General features: G+C 54.6%; 1 protein-coding gene across 2 annotated transcripts; it reads left to right on the top strand.

Moving 5' to 3' along the window:
• The first annotated feature begins 2470 nt into the window (after positions 1 to 2470).
• On the top strand, positions 2471 to 20321 carry Plin3 (perilipin 3). 2 transcript variants are annotated; one of them, XM_070008616.1, is made up of 8 exons: positions 2475 to 2615; positions 6783 to 7135; positions 9085 to 9283; positions 9409 to 9488; positions 12894 to 13158; positions 15219 to 15418; positions 16617 to 16757; positions 19590 to 20321. In XM_070008616.1, the coding sequence occupies exons 2-8, from the start codon at positions 6800 to 6802 to the stop codon at positions 19932 to 19934; spliced, it is 1566 nt and encodes a 521-aa protein (XP_069864717.1). In that variant the 5' UTR covers positions 2475 to 2615; positions 6783 to 6799; the 3' UTR covers positions 19935 to 20321. The 2 variants fall into 2 exon arrangements, with proteins under 2 accessions (XP_069864716.1, XP_069864717.1); XM_070008615.1 differs by lacking the exon at positions 19590 to 20321 and having other exon boundaries at positions 2471 to 2615; positions 16617 to 17173.
• The last annotated feature ends 292 nt before the right edge of the window (positions 20322 to 20613 follow it).

The following is a 20613-nucleotide window of genomic DNA, read 5'->3' as shown; positions in this document are numbered from 1 at the left end:
AGTAGCTAGGATTACAGGGGTGAGTGTATGGTTAAGGCCAGTGTTTTGCCCGAGTCCCAGGCCTGTCCAGCACAGGTATGTTATACAGGAAGTACTTCATAATTGTTTATGGCTCTCTGGTGGAGCTCACAGATAAAGAGAAAGGCGTGGTTAATGGACGGGTGGACTGAGTGAAGGGGTCAAAGGGCAGAGAAGAAACACCTGGGCCAGGTATGGAGCAATCTGGGTCCCAGGCGCCATCTAGTGGCCTCTTGGACCCATAACTCCACATTCAGCCTTTTCCTGGTCAATTGGAGGGAGTTTAGTAAGACTTTTCCTGCCCAGGCTGGCTTTGAACCTCCATCCTCAGATCTCAGCCTCCCTGAGTAGCTAAGATGACAGGCGTGAGCCGCCACCAACCTTGGGTGGACTTTGTGATTTTTGATGGCCACTTGTGGTAAAGGCTCCCCCTGAACTTTGAGCTGTGTGATCTCGGCTATCATTTCATCTGTCTGAGCCCCATGCCACCCTCCCAACCCCCCCATCCTCACCCCATTCCCCAGTCACCACACTGTCCCAGCAACACACAGGCTCACGCCTGCCCCAGGGCCTTTGCACGTGCTGAGCCCTCTGCCTGGATCACTTTTCTTCTCCGGATTTGTAAATGGTTCCTACCTTTCCTGCAGGTGTCACTCAGAAAAACCTCCCCCCAGTCACCCCCATTCCACACAGCAACCCCCACATTTATGATCCCTGCTCGCTTGACTTTCCAACTCTGATAAAGTCTACCCGATTATCTTATTTAGGGTTGTTCTCCCCCACACTCCAGTGTCACTCATGGAGTCTATTTCGTCAGAGGGGGTAATAAATAGGGTGGAATGAATGAGTCAGAGAAGACATTGCCTGCAGCCGGTTACCAGGAACTCAGGCCTATCATCCTAGCTACTCAGGAAGTTGAGATCTGAGGATCGAGTTCGAAGGAAGCCCAAATGGGAAAGTCCAAGAGATTCTTATCTCCAATTAAATCACAGAAAAAGCCAGAAGTAGCACTGTGGCTCAAGAGGTAGACTGCTAGCCTGGAACCAAAAGAGCTCAGCAACCAGGCCCAGAGTTCAACCCTCAGGACCAACAATAAACAAACAAATAAACAAATAAATAAGAAAACGAAGAAGAAAGAAAGAACCTGAAGCAATAGACATTTTCCAGCTGGGAGCGAGTGGCTCATGCCTGTAATCCTCGCTATTCTGTAGGCTAAGATCTGGAGTGGCGGAGTTTGTAGTCCTAGCTGGGCATGGTGGCGCATGCCTGTAATCCCCAGACTCAGGAGTTAGAGTCCAGAGGATTGTAAGCTCCAGGGCAGCTAGGGCTACACAGTGAGACCCTGTTTCTAAAAGCAAAGCAAACCAAACAAAAGCAAAACAAAAACAAACAAAAAAAGGAGTCAGGCACCAGTGGCTCAGGCCTGTAATCCCAGCTACTCAGGAGGCTGAGATGTGAAGATGACAGTTCAATGCCAGGCCAGGCAGACAAATCCAAGAGGCTCTTATCTCCAATTTACCAGCACAAAGCCGGCAGTGGAGGCGTAGCTTGAGTGGCAGAGCACCAGCCTTGACCAAGTGAGAGGCCCTGAGTTTCAAGTCCAGATACTAGCGAAAAAAGAAAAAAGAAAAGAAAAAGCCAATCTCTGGTCTGTGCATTGCAAGTGTTGTCGGGGGGGCTGTCCCTTACAGCGGCCCGCATGGCTGGTGTGAGCAGGAAAGTGGCCGGAGGAGCTCAAGGCCTAGGGAGAGGCCTCATACTTGAGGAGAGCTTGCTGGAGGTTCTGGTCCTCTCATGCTAGGCACAAAAACACCACATTCTTCCAGCCCAGGCCTGCATAGCAGAAAGTGCATTCATGAAGGAAGCATTGTTTGTGTGTTTGGTAGGAGACAAGTTCTCCCTGCTGCCGCAGCTGGAGAAGGCTGGGAACTCGTGGTCCTTGGCCTGCAGGGCGCTGGCGTGACACCCTGCCGGGTCTGATTTTCAAATCCTCATTCCACAGAACAGAACACACTGCTTCCATTCCAGCAGAAATATTTACCTCCTGCTTTAGTCCCGAGGCTATTGGAGATTAAGACCTGGCTTTAGAGATGAAAAAGAGGAAGATCTTTTTGGGGGGTGGGGGAAGAGGAGAAGGCCGGGGAGGGGAAATCCATGTGGTGACAGCTTCAGGAAAAGGTTGATCCAGGCGTTAGGGCCTGGCACTGGAGCTGAGCCAGGTGACTGGCCTCTTCCATGACCATCTAGAACCACAGTTACCTGGTGTGGAGCTCCCAGGACTTACATGGTCACAGCTGGGTCTGAAGTTCCTCAAATGGTGGGGTGTCCACCCCCCACTCCTGCGTCCCCCCCCCCGCAGAGGGCGTGTCCCTCAAGTGCTCAAAACGTCACACACACCCCCTTAACACACATCCTCCCACCTGGGAGGGGCGCGGCTAACACCGGGACCGCCCCTCTTCACCCTGATTGGCCTTGCGGCCAGTCACTCCGGTGACCACGCCCCCGCGAGGTATAAAAGCTTGCCCCGCCTCCTGCCAGCTAGTGTGGAGCTAGCTTTGGAGAAGTGGCCGCCGCTTCCGGACGTCCCGCGGACCGAGGTGGGAAGCAGGGGGGGGGGAGATGTGGGAGGGGCCCCCGATCGAGCCGGGGCGGGGGTGGGGGGGTCGGACGCGGGGTGCAGCGGACTGGGGGGGGGGTCTCGGTCCCCTGGCATCGACTCCTCGGGCAACAGACACAGTCTTTCAGACTTTCTGTCTGGGACATTCTTGGGATTTGGGGTGGGGGGGGCGGGGAGGGCCGAGCGAGGGGCCCCCCGGGGTGTCTGCACCCCCCCACACACACACCGGTCCTCAACAGACACCCTCTCGGAGTCTGGGAAGCCAAGTTCCCAAGAGCCCCCCCCCAGACACCTGGGGGGCCCCTCATCCTGTGACCCGGGGAATGGGGGCCCCTGCTGCGAGGGTGCGCCCGGGATTGCGCAAGCCCCCCCCCACCCCGCCCTGGGCCCTCCCTTGGCTGCGTTTGCCCAGGCCCAGCCTCTTCTTTCCTGTGTGTGTGCGTGTGTGTGTGTGCACGTATACACACATGTGTATACATCCTGGGTTTTGAACTCAGGGCCTGGGCCCTGTCCCAGAACTGCTTTTGTCCAAGGCTAGAGCTCTACACACTAGAGACACAGCCCCACTTCCAGCTTTCTTGGATAGTTTTAGTAGAGATAAGAGTCTCCTGGACTTTCCTGCCCGGCTGGCCTTGAACTGTGACTTTCAGATCTCAGCTTCCTGATTAGCTGGGTTTCCAGGCGAGAGTCACCAGCGACGGAGCTCCCAGTCTCTTTGTCTTTATACCTGAGTCAAAGTCTGGCTGGTGGGCCAAGCAAGCCCCAAACTCCGGATCCTTTGGCCTCAGCCTTCCTGTGCTGGAGTCACAGGCGTGGCCACTAGGCCCAGCTCCCAAAATCCAATCTGTGTGTGTGTGTGTGTGTGTGTGTGTGCATGTGTGTGTGTGCGCGCGTGTGCACAAGCATGCGCTGGTCCGTCAAGGCAAGCACTCCACCACTTGAACCACTGCTCCACTTCCGGCTCTTTTGTAGTTTATTGGAGATCAGAGTCTTACAGACTTTCCTACCTTGGCTGGCTTTGAACCGGGATTCTCAGATCTCAGCCTCCTGTGTAGATATCTCCTCTGTAGCTGGTGGGCATCAGGAGAGCCAACACTGTCCATAAGCTGAATCTGGGGCAGCATTGTCCACTGTCCTCTGCCCACATCCAGTCAGGGGTCAGCACAGAGAAGGTGACCAGATTGTTCTCAATGGTGTTACTTCCCACTTGTTGACTGTTTTTGTTTATGGTTGGTTGTGGGTCTTGAACTCTGGGCCTGGGCGCTGTCCCTCAACTCTTCACCTCAAGGCCAGCACTCTACCACTTGAGCCACAGGGCCATTTCCAGTTTTCAGGTGGATTACTGGAGAGAAGAGTCTCACGGTCTTTCCTGCCCAGGCTGGCTGTGAACTGCACTCCTCAGATCTCAGCCTCCTGAGTAGCTAGGATTACAAGTGTGAGCCTTGTTGGCTTTTGGTAAAAAGCAGGAAACCTCTCTGCAGATACCTGCCAGAGTGGTGGGGTGAGCTCCCTCCATTTGTTTAGTTATTTGCAGTATTGGGGTTTGAACTTGAACTCAGGGCCTTGCCCTTGCTGGGGCAGGTGCTCTACCATTCAAGTCTCGCCCCCAGTTCTTCCTGCTTTAGGTTATATTTCAAAGTTCTGCCTTGGGGCCAACCTTGGCCTGTTTGTCTTCCTGCCTATGCCTCCTGCTGCTTAGCTGGAATTACAGAAATGTACCACCATGCCCAGTCTATGTGTTTGTTGTTTGTTTTTGTTTTTTTTGTCGGTTGTGGGGCTTGAATTCTGGGCCTGGGCGCTGTCCCTCAGCTCTTCAGCTCAAGGCGAGCGCTCTACCACTTGAGTCACAGCACCACTTCTGGTTTTCTGGTGGTTTATTGGAAATAAGAGTTTCATGGACATTCCTGCCCGGGCTGGCTTTGAACCTCGATCCTCAGATCTCAGCCTCCTGAGTAGCTAGGGTGACAGGCGTGAGCCACCAGCGCCCAGCTCAACCTATGTGTTGAATGGAGTCTTGTTGACTTTTTTTTTGGGTGGTGTTCCTGGCCTCAAACTGTGATCCGCTATATCTGTCTCCCACCTAGCGGGGATGGCAGGCATGAGCCACCAAACCTTTCATTCCTCCTAACTCAGCTAATGTAGATTGACTCCCCTCGTCTCGGGGATGTGGTCAAGACCTTCCCCCCTCACCAGCCCTTAATTAACCTCACAGACTTGCAAAGCCAGGCTGAGAACCCCACCCTGATTCCTGAGCCCCACATCTACTCCCCAAAGGTCCCTGTGACCTGCTCAGCCACATTACAATTCCCTGGGCGGCCAGCCTCCAGGCAGAGGCCGGAGCCACCTTTAGCCCATTTTTCTCAGGTGAGCCAGTGGGGGAGAGTGGGGGAGGGCAGATGCTGGGCAGATATCTCCCCTGCCCCCAACTGCTGGGCCTGGGACCTAGGCCCATGCTTGAATTTACTCATATTGAGCCACACTCCAGTCCTGAGCTAGCTTGTTTGCTTTCTTCCTTTCTTTGAACTCTGGGCCTGGGCGCTGTCCCTCAGCTCTTCAGCTCAAGGCAAGCACTCTACCACTTGAGCCACAACGCCACTTCTGGTTTTCTGGTGGTTCACTGGAGATAAGTCTCATGGACTTTCCTGCCCTGGCTAGCTCTGAACTGCGATCCTCAGATCTCAGCCTCCTGAGTAGCTAGGATGACAGGTGTGAGCCACTGGTGCCCGACCTCACTAACTTTTTGTCTGGGTTGACCTCAAACGGAAATCCTTTCTGTCTCCTCTTCCTGCCCCCACCCAACAGCTGGAATCGCAGGTATGAGCTATAGCACCTGAAACTTAGGCTTTTTATTATTATTATTATTATTTCTCTGGTTCTGGGGTTTGAACTCAGGGCCTGAGCATTAACCTTGAGCCTTTTGTGTGATTGAGATTAAGTCTTATGGACTTTCCTGCCTGGGCTGGCTTTGAACCTTGATCTTCAGATCTCAGCCTCCTAAGTAGCTAGGATGACAGATGTGAGCCACTAGCACCAGGCTTATTTTTTTGTTTTTTTTGAACAGGTAATATTATCAGTCTCCAAAGTCAAAAGTCTCCCCTGAGCCAGACACCTGTGACTCACACCTATCATCCTAGCTACTCAGGAGGCTGAGATTTGAGGATCACAGTTCAAAGCCAGCCCAGGCAGGAAAGTCCATGACAGTTTTATCTCTAATAAACCACCAGGAAACTGGAAGTGGCGCTGTGGCTCAAGTGGTAGAGCGCTAGCCTTGAGCTGAAGAGCTGAGGGACAGCGCCCAGGCCTAGAGTTCAATACCCATGACCACCACCACCACCAACAAAAGTCTCCTCCCTCCACTTCACCGGCTAGCTGCCCCTTCTCCCTGGAAGGCAGTGGCCACTAAGTTTCTCTGTCTGTAACTTCTGCTCTCTCTTTGTTTTCTTTTTTGGTCTCTGGACTACATCTTGGCCCCTGTCAATTGGGTAGTGGAGGAATTCTTCAGCCGCTGCCCAAGGGACCTGTGCTGTTTCCCCTCCGTGACCTTCTGCTGGGCTCGCAGCTGCCCATGGCCAGCGGTGGCCCAGGCAGAAGGTCACACCTCTGCCTTCCTTCCCCCTCCCTCCCCTCCCCCACCACGGCGGCTCTGGGCTCTTCTGGATATGAGGTTTCTAGGTGAAAGGAAAGTGCTGAAAGCCGGGCCAGGTGGCTCACTCCTGTCGATCCTAGCCACCCTGCAAACTGAGACCGAGAGATCGCAGTTCAAAGCCAGCCTGGGCAGGAATGTCCATGAGACTCTTATCAACAATGAAGAACATCCCCCGCTGCCCCCCTAAAAAAAGCCAGAAGTGGAGCTGTAGCTCAAATGGGAGAGTGCTATCCTTGAGTGTAAAAGCTCAGGGACAGCGCCCAGGCCTTGAGTTCAAACCCCGGGATAGGCACGAGAGAGAGAGAGAGAGAGAGAGAGAGAAGAAATATAGTCCCCAGACAGTGACCTCAACCTGTCCTCCAGGCTGCTTGGCCTGGCCACCAGTGACCCTTTGCTGGGCGGAGATGGGCAGAGAGCAGGTTCGAGCCCCAGCACGGGGCTAGACTCAGCCCTGAGGGCGGTGTCGGGTCAAGCTGGCCTCCCACTGCTCTCCATCCACAGTGCCTGCCGCGGACATCATGTCTAGGGCCGAGTCACCCAAGACTGAGACAGCGTGGGCTGAGGCGGACACCCACATCCACGTCCACACCCACGAGACAGAGGATGAGCTGATGCCACAGGTGGACGCCCACGTCCACCCCCACGTCCACCCCCACGCCCACCCCCACGCCCACCCCCACATCCACGCCCACCCCTACCCCCACGTCCACGCCCACGTCCATGCCCACGCCCACTTACCAGAGGAGGAGCTGGTACCACAGATGCACACCCACACCCACACCCACGTGACGGAGGAGGGGCCAGCCCCGCAGGCGGACGCCAGCACCCAGGGGATGGAGGAGCCGGTACCCCAGGTGAGCGGTCGGGATTCCCACGCGCGTCCCTGAGAGGACCTCAGGGAGGGGCCGGAGCCCGTGGAGGAGGCTGGCTGCGTGGGCACAAGTCAGAAGATGAGCAGAAAAAAAAAAGAGTAGACCTGAACAGTTTGCTGCCAACCATCACCAGCCACCTGTGCGGCCCACGCCGCAATCCCAGCTTCTCAGGAGGCTGAGTGAGCTCTGAGGGTTAATGTTTAAAGCCGGTCAGGGATGTATGTACGTGTGTGCCAGTCCTGGGGCTTGAACTCAGGACCTGGGTGCTGTCCCTGAGCTGCTTTGGCTCCAGGCTACCTCTTGAGCCACAGCGCCACTTCTGACTTTTTCTGTGTATGTGGTACTGAGGAATCGGACCAAGGCTTCATACATGCTGGGCAAGCCCTGTACCACTGAGCCACATTTCCAGCCCCCTAAGCTTTTTTTGCTCAAGGCTGGTGCTCTATCACTTGAACCACAACTCCACACTTGTTTGGTTGTTCATGAAAGATAAGAGCCTCATGGACTTTTCCTGCCCGGGCTGGCTTTGCATTCTGATCCTCAGATCTCAGCCTCCTGAGTAGCTGGGATTATAGGCATGAGCCACCAGTGGTGAGCTTTAGTGTGGTTTTGATTTTCATTTCCCTTATGGCTCATGCCGCGGACTCTGTCTTCCTCTACCAGCTCTAGCCATTTGTATCCCTTCTTCTACAAACCCTCCAGTTGATTTGCTCTCTTATTAACTGGATTATTTATTATTCTGTGGTTCAACTTTCTGGAGCTCTTTAATCTGGACATGAAGACCCTCTCCCAAGGGAGAGCTGGCTGCAAGACAGGAGAAGTCTAGCTCTGCCCAGGGTAGTATGGTTTGTTGGGGTTCAGCTGAAGTCTCTCTCCTCCCTTCAGCCCCAGGAGGAGAGGAGGTGGGTTCTGGGGAAGTTGAAATGGGATGTGAGATTCTCACTGAGCAGAGCTTGGCCAGCTCCCAAATTGAGGCCGTGGTGGTCAGGCTGTTGCTTCAAATCAGAGCCTGCCATTTAACCAGACGCACAGAGGACCTGGGGGACCCCAGCGGTTGAGCCACGCTCGCGTGGAGACATCAGCTACCTCACACTCTTTCTAAAGCCCTCTCCATGCCCCACTTCACCCTATCCACTCTTGTCCTCTTCCCCTCCTCAAATACAGCCCACTGCTGACCCCAGGGCCTTTGCAATTGCTGTTGTCACTGTGTATGGCTGTAGCTAGTAGAGCCCCCTGTGAAAATTGGGTTATCTGCCCCATCCACCGTGGAAACCAGGGGCCCTGTGCAGCTGCTGAGCTCCAGGAAACTGGCCAGGTGTGACTAGAGAATAGAATGGACAGTAGAGCCTGGTGTAGTGGCTCACTCCTGTAACCCCAGCGACTCAGAGGCCTGAGAGCTGAGGATCATGATCTGAAGCCAGTCCAGGCTGGAAAGTTTGTGGGCCTACCCAAAAGCCAGAAGTGGAGCTGTGGCTTCAAGTGGTAGAGCTGTAGCCTGGAGCAAAAGAGCTCAGAGAGAGAGCCCAGGCTCTGAGTTCGAGACCCAAGACCAACAAAAATAGATAGATAGATGCCAGACATGGTAGTGTATGAACTGTGTCTCAATGAAACTATTAGCAACGAATAGAAACAAATAGCAACAACAAAAACAAGCAGAAGGTGGGTGAGATTTGGCTGGTGAGCTAGCATCTGCAGATGCTCCTCATGGTAGGCCCAGAGCGCTATGAGAAGGGTGTGTGTTGTGGGGTGTCTCCTGAGTCTCATCCCTGCCTTGCACGGATAGAGGTTAAGTCCCTGCTCACACTAGCATGCCACAGGAAGCACACAGCATCCTGAAGTTTGGGCCTAGTCTCTGTCTCTATGCTCCAGGCCTGGCTGACCTGCCCTGCTCTTGCCCCGCCCATCCCTCTTGCCCCGCCCATCCCCCCCAGCCTGGCGTGGTGGACCGCGTGGCCGCCATGCCGCTCATCAGCTCCACCTGCGACATGGTGTCCGCCGCCTACACCTCCACCAAGGAGAGCCACCCCAACGTCAGGGCCGTGTGCGACATGGCGGAGAAAGGCATCAGGACGTTCACGGAGGCTGCGGTCAGCGGGGCCCAACCCATCCTGTCCAAGCTGGAGCCCCAGAGTGAGTGACCCACACAAGCCCGTGGGGGGAGCTCTCTGCTGGCTGGCCGGCCGGGGTGATTGCTCTCTTGGGCCCCTATGAGAGGGTGACAACTCTTATCTCTGCTTCCTCCCATCCCCTCGTAGTCACCTCGGCCAGCGAATATGCCCACCGGGGCCTAGACCGCTTACAGACAGTGCCTATCCTGCAGCAGACCTCAGACAAGGTAAAGAACAGCCAGGCGGCCGGGGCTCGGTGAGGTCACCTGGGTATGGGGTCTGTAGGTCCCAGCATAATCAGATGAGACAAGCAAGCAAGAACCTTCATTCCAGGGAGGCAGGGGAGGCAAATAACCTGAATATACCACCCTTCTGTATCCAGCCCCAGGACCTTTGCACATACTGTTTTACCATGGATCAATTTCTCTTTTTCTTTCTTTTTTTTTTTTTTGTCAGTCGTGGGGCCTGAACTCTGGGCCTGGGCGCTGTCCTTCAGCTCTTCAGCTCAAGGCTAGCACCCTACCATTTGAGTGTCAGCCCCACTTCTGGCTTTTTCTGCTTATGTGGTGCTGAGGAATCAAACCCAGGGCCTCATGGATGCAAGGCAAGCACTCTACCACTGAGCCACCTTCCCAGCCCCTGGATCAATTTCTTGTTGTTGTTTTTTTTTTTTGTCAGTCGTGGGGCCTGAACTCGGGGCATGGGCGCTATCTCTCAGCTCTTCAGCTCAAGGCTATTGCTCTACCACTTGAGTCACAGCACCACTTCCGGCTTTTTTCTTTTTGTTTATGTGGTGCTGAGGAATCAAACCCAGGGCCTCATGCATGCAAGGCAAGCACTCTACCACTGGATCCCAGCCCTGGATCAATTTCTTCAACTCTGATTTCTTTTTTTTTTTTGGTCAGTCCAGGGGCTTGAACTTGGGGCCTTGGCTTCTTTTGCTCAAGGCTAGCATTCTACTACTTGAGCCACAGCACCACTTCTGGCTTTTTCTTATTATGTGGTACTGAGGAATCAAACCCAGGGCTTCATGCATGCAAGGCAAGCACTGTACCACTAAGCCACCTTCCTAGCCCAACTCTCTGATCTTGAAAGGGTTTTCTGCCCTACTTAAGAGGTCCTAGCCAGGTACCAGTGGCTCACGCCTGTTATCCTAGCTACTCAGGAGGCTGAGATCTGAGGATCATGGTTCAAAGCCAGCCCAGGCAGGAAAGTCTATGAGACTCTTTTTTTCTTTTTGCCGGTTTTGAGGCTTGAACTCTGGGCCTGGGTGCTGTGCCTGCGCTCTTCAGCTCAAGGCCAGCGCTTTACCCTTAAGCCACAGTGCCACTTCTGGTTTTCTAGTGGTTTATTGGAGATAAGAGTCTCATGGACTTTCTTGCCCAGGCTGGCTTTGAACCGTGATGCTCAGATCTCAGCTTCCTCAGTAGCTAGGATGACAGGCGTGAGCCACTGGTGCTGGCTGTGATACTCTTATCTCCACTAAACCACCAGAAAATAGCCAGAAGTGGAGCTGTGGTTCAAGTGGTTGAGCATTAATTAGCCTTGAGCAGAAAAGCTAAAGGACATTATCCAGGCCCAGAGTTCAAACTCAAGGAGATACACACACACACACACACACGCACGCACACGCACGCACGCACACACACATGAGATGAGCTAGGGAGTGTCTCAAATGGTAGAACCCCTGCCTAGCAAGCAGCATACCTTGCGTTCAACCCCCCAGTACTACTGACAAAGTGAAAAAGCCTGCCCCCCTTCGTGGGTTTGGGGTGACAGAAGGTGAGTTCCACGGAGGCCCCAGGACGTAGCCCCAGCGTCCTTGCCCTCTCCTCCTCCCTGTGATTGCAGCAAGTCCTGGAATGTCCCGCGGCTGCTTCTGATTATGGAAAGGTGAGCTCAGTCTCCAGCTGTCCAAGGTCATCCAACTGGGCCAGGCCAGGGGGCCCCCAGCTCTTGGTTGGGATCCTACAGCAGGGCAGGCTTTCCCTGGGGCCCAGGGCTGGAGATGGGTATTGTGTGCTTTAAAGGTGAGCCTCGGGCTGGGAAGGTGGCTCAGTGGTAGAGCGCTTGCCTTGCATGCTTGAGGCCCTGGGTTCCATTCCTCAGCACCACATAAGAAAAAAGAAAAAAGCCAAGGGGCTGGGAAGGTGGCTCAGTGGTAGAGTGCTTGCCTTGCATGCAAGAGGCCCTGGGTTCGATTCCTCAGCACCACATAAGCAAAAAGCCAGAAGTGGCGCTGTGGCTCAAGTGGTAGAGCGCTAGCCTTGAGCTGAAGAGCTGAGGGACAGCGCCCAGGCCCCACAACTGACAAAAAAAAAAAAAAAAAAAAAATTAAAAACAAAACTCTTAAGAGACTCCATCTCAGAGCTAGACACAGTGAGAAGCCCAGGCAGGAAGCCAAGCCCTATCTCAAAAATAACCAGGGCAGTTGGGCGCTGGTAGGTCATGCCTGTAATCCAAGCTATTCAGGAGTTATCTGAGGAGCACATTTCAAAGCCAGTCAGGACAGGAAAATGTGTGAGACTTTTACCTACAATCAAACAGCAAAAGGCAGGCATAGAAGTGTGGCTCAAGTGGTAGAGGGCTAGCCTTGAGCAAAAAGGCTAAGGGACAGTGCCCAAGCTCAGAGTTCAAGCCCCAGAACCAGCACACGTGCACACGTGCACATGTGCACACATGCACACACACACACACAAACAGTGCAAAAAAAGGGCTGGAGGCATTGCTTCTTAAGTGGTAGAGCACACAGCTAGCAAACACAAGGTGCTGAGTTACAGGAAATGAGGATGCGGCCACATTCCACCATCCTAGGGCGTGGAGATTAGTTCTGCATTCTAAGAATTGGAGGAAGAACATTCACCACTCTGGATTAAGGAAACAGAAGCTGGGTGCTGGTAGCTCATACCTGTCATCCTAGCTACTCAGGAGGCTGAGATCTGAGGATTGTGGTTCAAAGCCAGCCAGGGCAGGAAAGTCCGTGAGACTCTTATCTCCAATAAACCACTAGAAAACCAGAAGTGGCACTGTGGCTCAAGTGGTAGAGAGCCCACCTTGAACTGAAGAGCTGAGGGACAGTACGCAGGCCCTGAGTTCAAGCCCTGAGACAGACCCAAAAAAAAAAAAAAAAAAGAATCAAGTTGAGGGCCAGGCATGGGTGGCTCATGCCTGTAATCCTAGCAGCTACTCAGCAGGCCGAGATCTGAGGATTGTGGTTCAAAACTAGCCTAGGCTGGAAACTCCACGAGACTCTTATCTCCAATGAACCACCAGAAAACTGGAAGTGGTGCTATGGCTCAAGCGGTAGTGGTCACACCTTGAGCTGAGCTCAAGGACGGCGCCTGTTCAAGCCCCATGACCTACGAAAAAGAAAGAAAGAAAGGAAAGAGAGAGAAAAGAAAGAGAGAGAGAGAGAGAGAGAGAGAGAGAGAGAGAGAGAGAGAGAGAGAGAGAGAAAGAAGAAAGAAAGAAACGAGGAGGATTTGAACCTAGGCAGTCCAGTTGCAGGTCCAGGAAAGGCTGGGGCGGGATTTGATGCTCTTTGGCACCCCCTGGTGGCTACTCTGGGGTACACAGGGCCCAGGCCAGGAAGGAAGGAAGGAAGAACTTTGTCACTGTCCTCTTCTCCTTAGGTCCTGGCTGACACCAAGGACCTGGTGTCAACCAAGATGACGGAGGCCAGAGAGATGTTCTCCAACACCGTGTCCAGCGCCAAGGACACCGTGGCCACGAGCGTGACCGAGGCAGTAGACTTGACAATGTCCATGCTCAGCATGGGCATGAACTCAGTCATGGGCACCCGCATGGGTCAGATGGTGACCAGTAGGGTGGACACCATGCTGGGCAAGTCAGAAGACTGGGTGGACAACCACCTGCCCCTGACGGATGAGGAGCTGGGTGAGAGTGGCCTCCTGGGGACCTCTGGGATGTGTCTGTCACCTGCTGTCCTGTACCTCCCTTCCCCACTCACCTTCACCCTGAGTGCTGTCTGTCCTCCCCAAAGCCGCCACCAGAGGGCGCCTGGAGCAGAGGCCGGTGTGCCGCCTTTCCTCCCTCCCCCCATCTTCAGCCCCCCACCCTGTTTCCTCTGCCTACAGTCCTCTGGGCTCCCATCTTCCTCAGGGCCCTGCACAACCTGCCTGGTCCCTTCCCTGCCTCCTTCTTCCTCTGCCTCTCTCTGCTCCTTGCTTGCTTCTCCGTCTGGCCAGGCTCCATCTATCCTGCCTCAACGTCCCCTTTTGTTGGCTTCTCTTTGCCCATTCATTTGGTTGCCGTTAGCCAAATTGTGGAATCTATCCAGCCCCCTCTCAGTTCTTTTCCGTGTGATTGTGTGATGTGTATGCATGGTCTGGGTGCTTTTGTGCTCAAGGCTGGTGCTCTACCACTTGAGCCACAGCTCCACTTCTTGCTTTTTGGTGGTCATTTGCACATAACCATCGCATGAACTTTCCTGCCTGGGGCTGGTTTTGAACTGAAAATCCTCAGGTCTTCCTCTCTTGAGTAGCTAGGATTACAGGCCTGAGCTACTGGTGCCCTACTCCATGTGATTTTTTGTCCGGGAGTGGGGTTGGGGCGGGCAGTATGCGTCTAGAACTTGATGCCTAGCAAGTATTGGGTGAGCGTTTTGTTTTTGGGGTGCTGGGGGTAGACACAAGGGCAGGGCGGGCAAGCACGCACCCCTGAGCCCCACTCCAGCCCTTGCTTTTCTGGTGTTTGTTTTGTTGTTTTTGAGACAAGGTTTGCCCAGGCTGGCCTGAAACTTGATCCTCTTGCCTCTGCTCGGGATTACAACTGGAATAAGTTCAGAATAAGAGCTGGAATGACCCCACAGCCACCACACCCTGGCTTCCTTGGAATTGTTGGTTCCTCTTGGTATGGGGAAATCCATTCTAGGCCACAGTGGGTAGCCTGAGCCTGAAGCCGGTGCCCTGCTGTGATTGGTCAGAATGGCTGCCACTCAAGCCCTGCCCCAGCTTCCATCCTCCACCCCCCCACCCCACCCTGACCTGGATTGTACTGGTATGAGGCCACCCAGAGAAGGGAACACGTCCCTGCAGAGCTGCTGGCGGGACTAGCTATGCACGGGGAGAGGTGGTGCGTGCCAGTCACCCCTGCAGGCTGAGGCCGGGATGGAGTTCCCAACCTCATGTGCATGAGGTGTGGATTTTTTGCTTCTGTCTTGGGGCTTGAACTCATCCTTGAGCATCTTCTTTTTCTCAGCCTCCTGAGTAGCTAGCTAGGGCCCCGGCTAAGAGTACATCTCTTTGGGGGCAGTGTCACCCCTTCCCTGGCGCTCTCCCAGCTGGTGGGGACTCTTCTATAAGGCGACCATGTGAAGGGTTGCGAGGGTGGGAATGGGGGCCCAGGGCCCATAGAGACTCAAAGCGCGAGGGCGTGGCCTGAAGTGTGGGCGTGGCCAAGCGCTGGGGGCGTGGCCAAGCGCTGGGGGCGTGGCCTGAAGTGTGGGCGTGGTCAAGCGCGAGGGTGTGGCCTGAAGTGTGGGCGTGGCCAAGCGCTGGGGGCGTGGCCCGCGCAGAATTCACATGTGAGGGCGTGGCTGTGACGGGGGCGTGGCTTTGCGTGGTAGGGGCGGGACTCCAGCCGTAGAATGCGTGGCTCCCTGGGATGTCAGACGTTCGAGCTCCAGTACTCCCACGAAAAGAAGGAAAAGCTACGAAGGGAGTGGCCATCCAGGCCAGCTCTGCCCCCTGGCCGGGTGGTTTGAGCAAGTTGCTTAACTTCTTTGAGCCCCAGTTTCCTATTTTAAAGATCACATAACCCACAGATGGGGACCCCCGAACCTAAGCCCCTGCACCCTGACATATTAAGCCATTAGCGCTCAAGGGGAAATGCCTGGCACCAAGCACCGAGTTAACGACCAGCCCGTGTGGCGCCGGGCCATCATCCCAGCCCGGGCTTCGCCGACAGGTACCTCACCGGCCCCTCTGTCCCCGCAGCCCGACTGGCCGCGTCGGTGGAGGGCTGCGACCCGGCCTCGGTGCAGCAGCAGCGGCGGGAGCAGAGCTACTTCGTGCGCCTGGGCTCGCTGTCGGAGCGCCTGCGGCAGCGCGCCTGCGCACACGCGCTGGGGCGGCTGCGGGGCGCCGGGCAGGGCGCGCAGGACGCGCTGCAGCAGCTGGCGCATGCGCTCAGCCTGGTGAGGGGGCGGGGCGTGGGTGAGGGGCGGGGCCCGGGCGGGACTCAGATCGTGGTCTTCCTGTCGCCCCTCGTCCGCTGGCGCCTTCCGGCCTCTGTCCTTGTCCTTGTGTGTGTCTGTGTGCTTGCCTAACCTCGGTGATGTGTTTGTGGCTTTCGTGGGTATTTTTTTTTTCTGCCAGTCCTGGGACTTGAACTCAGGGCCTGGGCGCTGGCCTTGACCTTTGAGCCACAGCGCCACTTCTGGCTTTATGGTGGTTCACTGGAGGTGAGACTCACAGCCCTTCCTGGCCAGTCTGGCTTTGAACCGCGATCCTCTGGTTTCAGGCTCCTGAGTAGCTTGAATTGTAAGTGTGAGCCGCCAATACCCAGCTGACTCATCTTTTTCTTTTTTCTTTTGGTGCAAGTACCGAGGCATGAAATCAGAGCCTTGTGCTCTTGTTTTATGTTTTCCTCTCCAGGCTAATGCTCTACCACTTGAGCCACAACTCCAGTCCAGTTTTGTGCTGGTTGATGGGAGATAAATGTCTTACGACTTTTCCTGGTTTTGAACTGTGATCCTCAGATCTCAGCCTCCCAAGTTGATAAGATCACAATGTGTGAGCCACTTGTGTCCAGTTCCTTCTTTTTAGGGCGCTGGCAATGAAACCCAGGCCCTAAGTGTGCCAAGCAGGTGCTCTTCTACTGAGATGATCTTCCCTTGCACATCTCAGCAGCATTCAGCGTGGTCACCTGGCTGTTCAGCCATTCCCCCCGCCCCCCATTATTGGTTTCCAGAACCTTCCATCTCCCAGACTGCAGCTCTGTCTGTCTCCAACTCTAACTCCCCTCCTTTCCCCCTTCCTGCTTCCTGTTTCTGTGGCTCTGATCACTCCTGGGACCTGAGATCCTTTCCTGTCCTTCTATGTCTGTCTCATCATGAGTGTCATCTGCATATTCAACTGTGGGTTCAAAATTTTCTTTTTTTTTCATGGCTGAATAGTATTCCACTGCATGCAATTTCAAGCTTTCATGTCCCTTTGGCTAAAGCCAGTCTAGTGGCCAGGCCTTGGGGCAGGAGGAGGGAACACTATCTCCCTACCTCCCCACTGGACAACTCACATGGAGGGCGGGCGGGGGTCAGGGCCCCCTCTGGGCCTGGGGCGGGGGAGGAAGGGGGTGTTAGACACTTTCCTCATCTCCTCCTCCCTCAACTGCAGATCGAAAGCGTGAAGCAAAGTGTGGATCAGAAGCTGGGGGAGGGGCAGGAGAAACTGAGCCAGATGTGGATGAACTGGAAGAACATGAAGACCCCGAACAAGAAGAACAGTGAGAGGGACCCGGACCCCGCAGAGCCAGAGGTACCCACCGGACCCCCCGTGTTTCCCACCACACTCCGGTCTGTGGATCCGTCTGTCAGCAGTGATTTCTCTCCTATAAGCGGCGGTTATTGGCCGTGCCACCTCCTCCAGGAAGTTCACCTTGCTTTCTACTCTGTGGCGTGGCCGCGGCCTCTTAATGATGAAGTGGCTCCACCTGTAAAAGCCAAGTCTTGGTGTCTTTCATGCCCCATCTGTCCTGTGGGTTCTAGTGTGGCAGTTCATGACTCCCAGTATTGTCTTCCATGGTCCCCACGTCTCTGTGTGTGTATGTGCATGCGTGTGCACGCGCATGTGCACATACATGCACCAGTGCTGGGACCTGAACTCAGGGTCTGGGCACTGTCCTGTGATTGTTAATCAAGGCTGGCACTCTACCACTTGAGCCACACCTTGCTTTTGACTATTTTGGGGTAACATAAGATAGAGATAAGAGTCTCTCACAGGCTTTCCTGTGCTGGGCTGGCTACAAACCTCGGCCCTCATCTCTCAGCCTCCTGAGTAGCTAGGATGATGGGAGAGCCACTGGGGCCTAGCTATAGGTCAGTTTTAAGAAGGATTAAATGACACCAGGTTAACTAATGAACCACAAATATCATGGTGCCTGCGAGCTGCTGGCTGTAATTCAACTTTCCTTCCCCCCGCCCCCCAAGTCCTGGGGCTTGAACTCAGGGCCTGGGCACTGTACCTGAGCCATTTGTGCTCAAGACTAGCGCTCTACCACTTGAACCACAGCGCCACTTCCTATTCTCTGGTGGTTTATTGGAGATAAGAGTCTCACAAACTTTCCTTCCTGGGCTGGCTTTGAACCGTGATCCTCAGATCTCAGCCTCCTGAGTAGCTAGGATGACAGGCGTGAGCCACAGATGCCTGGGTTAAGTCTCTCTCCTATCCTCTTCAGCCTGGCTGTTCAAAAACAAAAGTAGGGAGCTGGGAAGGTGGCTCAGTGGTAGAGTGCTTGCCTTGCATGCATGAGGCCCTGGGTTCGATTCCTCAGCACCACATAAACTGAAAAAGCTGGAAGTGGCGCTTTGGCTCAAGTGGTAGGGTGCTAGAGCCTTGAGCTGAAGAGCTGAGGGACAGCGCCCAGGCCCAGAGTTCAGGCCCCAGGACCGACAAAAAAAAAAAAGTAGGTTCATGGCAGGTGCACTCACACATGGAGAAAAGTGCCTGTGGAGTTTGACAACAGGGTTGGGGTGTGGCTCATGGGAAAGGCCTAGTTCCAGTAGCCCAGGGGACTAGGAAAAGCTTGACTCTGAATAATAAAGTGGGTTTTGGTATATTTACAGAGTTACACAACCATCACCACAACTAAATTCCAGAACCTTCTCTCCCCATGACAAAAGAAACCCAGTCCTGGCAGGGAGCTGCCTCCCCAGCCCCCTCTAGTCCACTTCCTGTCTGTGGACTGGCCTGTTCCAGCCTCAGGTCCCCATGCTGTGCGGTGGATCAGAGCCTTGTCCTGCTCTTGGCTGCATGGTACTCTGGCATGGTGCCCACTCATCATGATAGAAGCTCGGGATTAGGTTGTCTTTCTATGAAGCTTCACGTACAAGTGTGGGGTAGGAGGAGCGGGGCGTGGTGGCTCACTCCTGGCATCCTTGCTAAGATATGAGGATCATGGTTTAAAGCAAGCTCAGGCAGACAAGCTGGAGAGACTCTATATCCAATTAACCAGTAAGAAAAGGTAGACTGGGGCTGGGAAGGTGGCTCCGTGGTAGAGTGCTTGCCTTGCATGCATGAGGCCATGGGTTCAATTCCTCAGCACCGCATAAGCAGAAAAAGCCGGAAGTGGCGCTGTGGCTCAAGTGGTAGAGCACTCGCCCTGAGCCGAAGAGCTGAGGGACAGCGCCCAGGCTGAGTTAAGCTCCCACGACCAGCAAAAAGAAAAGAAAAGGAGGTTGTGCCACCATGGAACCAGCCTTCTTCCACTGCCCCCCCGCCCCCTCCTCTAGGTGTCTCAGGACACTGATACAATGCCATGGCTTTGGGCACTGTTAACATTGTATCACCAAGGAGGGCAGGGGGTGGTCTGGATGCTTCAGTGCTTAGATCACTTAAAATTTTATTTCCAGTTGGGCGCCAGTGGCTCATGCCTGTAATCCAGGCTACTCAGAAGGCTGATATCTGAGAACCATGGTTTGAGGCTAGCCGGGGCAGCAAAGTCTGTGAGATTCTTATCTCCATTGGACCAACAAAAAGCTGGAAGTAGAGCTGTGGTTCAAGTGGTAGAGCACCAGCCTTGAGAGAAAAAGCTCAGGAAAAGTGCCTAGGCCCTTCATTTCAAGCCCCAGAACTAGCAAAAACAGGAGGAAAAAATAATTTCTGTATTTCCACTTGAGTCACACCTCTAGCTGGTTTTTTGCTGGTTAATTAAGAGATGGATTCTCATGGACTCTTCTGTCCAGGTTGACATCTTGATTAAACACTTATACCCCCAAAACCCCTCTCCCTTACCCAGGCACTGGTGGCTCAGGCCTGTAATCCTATCTACCCAGGAGGCTGAGATCTGAGGATCCTGATTCAAAGTCAGCCCAGGCAGGAAAGTCTGTGAGACTCTTATCTCCAATGAACCACCAGAAAACCAGAAGTGGTGCTGTGGCCCAAGTGGTAGAGCACTCGCCTTGAGCTGAAGAGCTGAGGGATAGCGCCCAGGCTCAGAGTTCAAGTCCTAGGACAGGCAGAAACAAAAAAACAGCCCTCGCCCTTGAGAAGTCTTCTCTCCGAGGCCCAAGGAGCCACCCGTCTGTCTGTCCCTCTGGCCTCTGTGTAGTCAGCCAGAGGCCCTGACTGGTCCCGGCTGTCCTTTCTCAGCAGGTGGAGTCACAGGCGCTGAGCATGGTCCGAGACCTCACGGGGCAGCTGCAGAGCGCGTGCGTGGCCCTGGGCGCCAGCCTGCAGGGGCTGCCGGCCCAGGTGAAGGACCAGGCCCAGCAGGCCCGCCGCCACGCCGAGGCCCTCCATGCCACCTTCGCCCACGTCCGGTCCTTCCAGGACCTGTCCAGCGGCGTCCTCGCCCAGAGCCGCGAGCGCGTGGCCGAGGCCCGGGAGGCCCTGGCGCACATGGTGGAGTCTGTGGCCCAGAACCCACCCCTCATGTGGCTGGTGGGCCCTTTCTCCCCGGGGATCACCGAGAAAGCTCCGGAAACCAAGAAGTAGGGTGGGAGGAAGGGCCAAAAAAGGGGGGGGGCTGCGTCCCCCCTGGAGTTCAGGAGGAGTCTTTCAACGAAGTGGGCCTCCAACTGACAGCCACTCACCTGTGCGCTGGGCAGGTGCGTTCGGTGAGCCTCACCTCATCAGGTGAAGTTCCCGGCAAGGAAAAAAACACATCCCCCCCCCCCAGAAGCTTCCAAACCCTTTTCTTTCTTCTAAATGTTAACGATATTGTTCTTATTACGCCCTACTTCCTTTCCTATCTCAAGCTTTTGTGCAAATGGATTTAGGTCCAAGAAGCTGGCCTCTGGCCTCTGGCCTCTGGGATGAGCCAGCCAGCCTTGCTCTGTTCAGTGTTTGGTGATGCCTTAATAAACTTTTCCCTGCAGCTCAGCACGGCCGTCTGTGTGTGATCTGAGTGTGATCTGAGTGTGATCTGTGTGTGATCTGTGTGTGATCTGTGTATGATCTGTGTGTGATCTATGTGTGATCTGTGTGTGATCTGTAGGTCTGTGCTCGAGTCTCAATCCAAGTTTGAGGCTATGGTGGAAACTGTTTCACTTCCAGTGACAGAGGTCACTGGCAAGGCTGGAAGCCTGGCCTGACTAGGCTTCCTGGGAGAGTAGGCCTGGGCTCTGCTCTGGCCTCTGGTGTGTGTGTGTGTGTGTGTGTGTGTGTGTGTGTG

This window comes from Dipodomys merriami, unplaced genomic scaffold (assembly GCF_024711535.1).
Source record: "Dipodomys merriami isolate MVZ:Mamm:240054 unplaced genomic scaffold, mDipMer1.0.p SCAF_70, whole genome shotgun sequence".
NCBI lineage: Eukaryota > Metazoa > Chordata > Mammalia > Rodentia > Heteromyidae > Dipodomys > Dipodomys merriami.
The sequence above is the reverse complement of the archived record's forward strand: the minus strand, read 5'-3'. Positions and strand labels throughout refer to the sequence as shown.

Excerpts from the sequence above, each read along its gene's own strand:
- Plin3 (XM_070008615.1), top strand. The coding sequence starts at position 6,800 with ATGTCTAGGGCCGAGTCACCCAAGACTGAGACAGCGTGGGCTGAGGCG. Across the intron at positions 7,136-9,084 it reads TGGAGGAGCCGGTACCCCAG|CCTGGCGTGGTGGACCGCGT; the intron begins GTGAGCGGTCGG and ends CATCCCCCCCAG. Across the intron at positions 13,159-15,218 it reads CCTGACGGATGAGGAGCTGG|CCCGACTGGCCGCGTCGGTG; the intron begins GTGAGAGTGGCC and ends CTGTCCCCGCAG.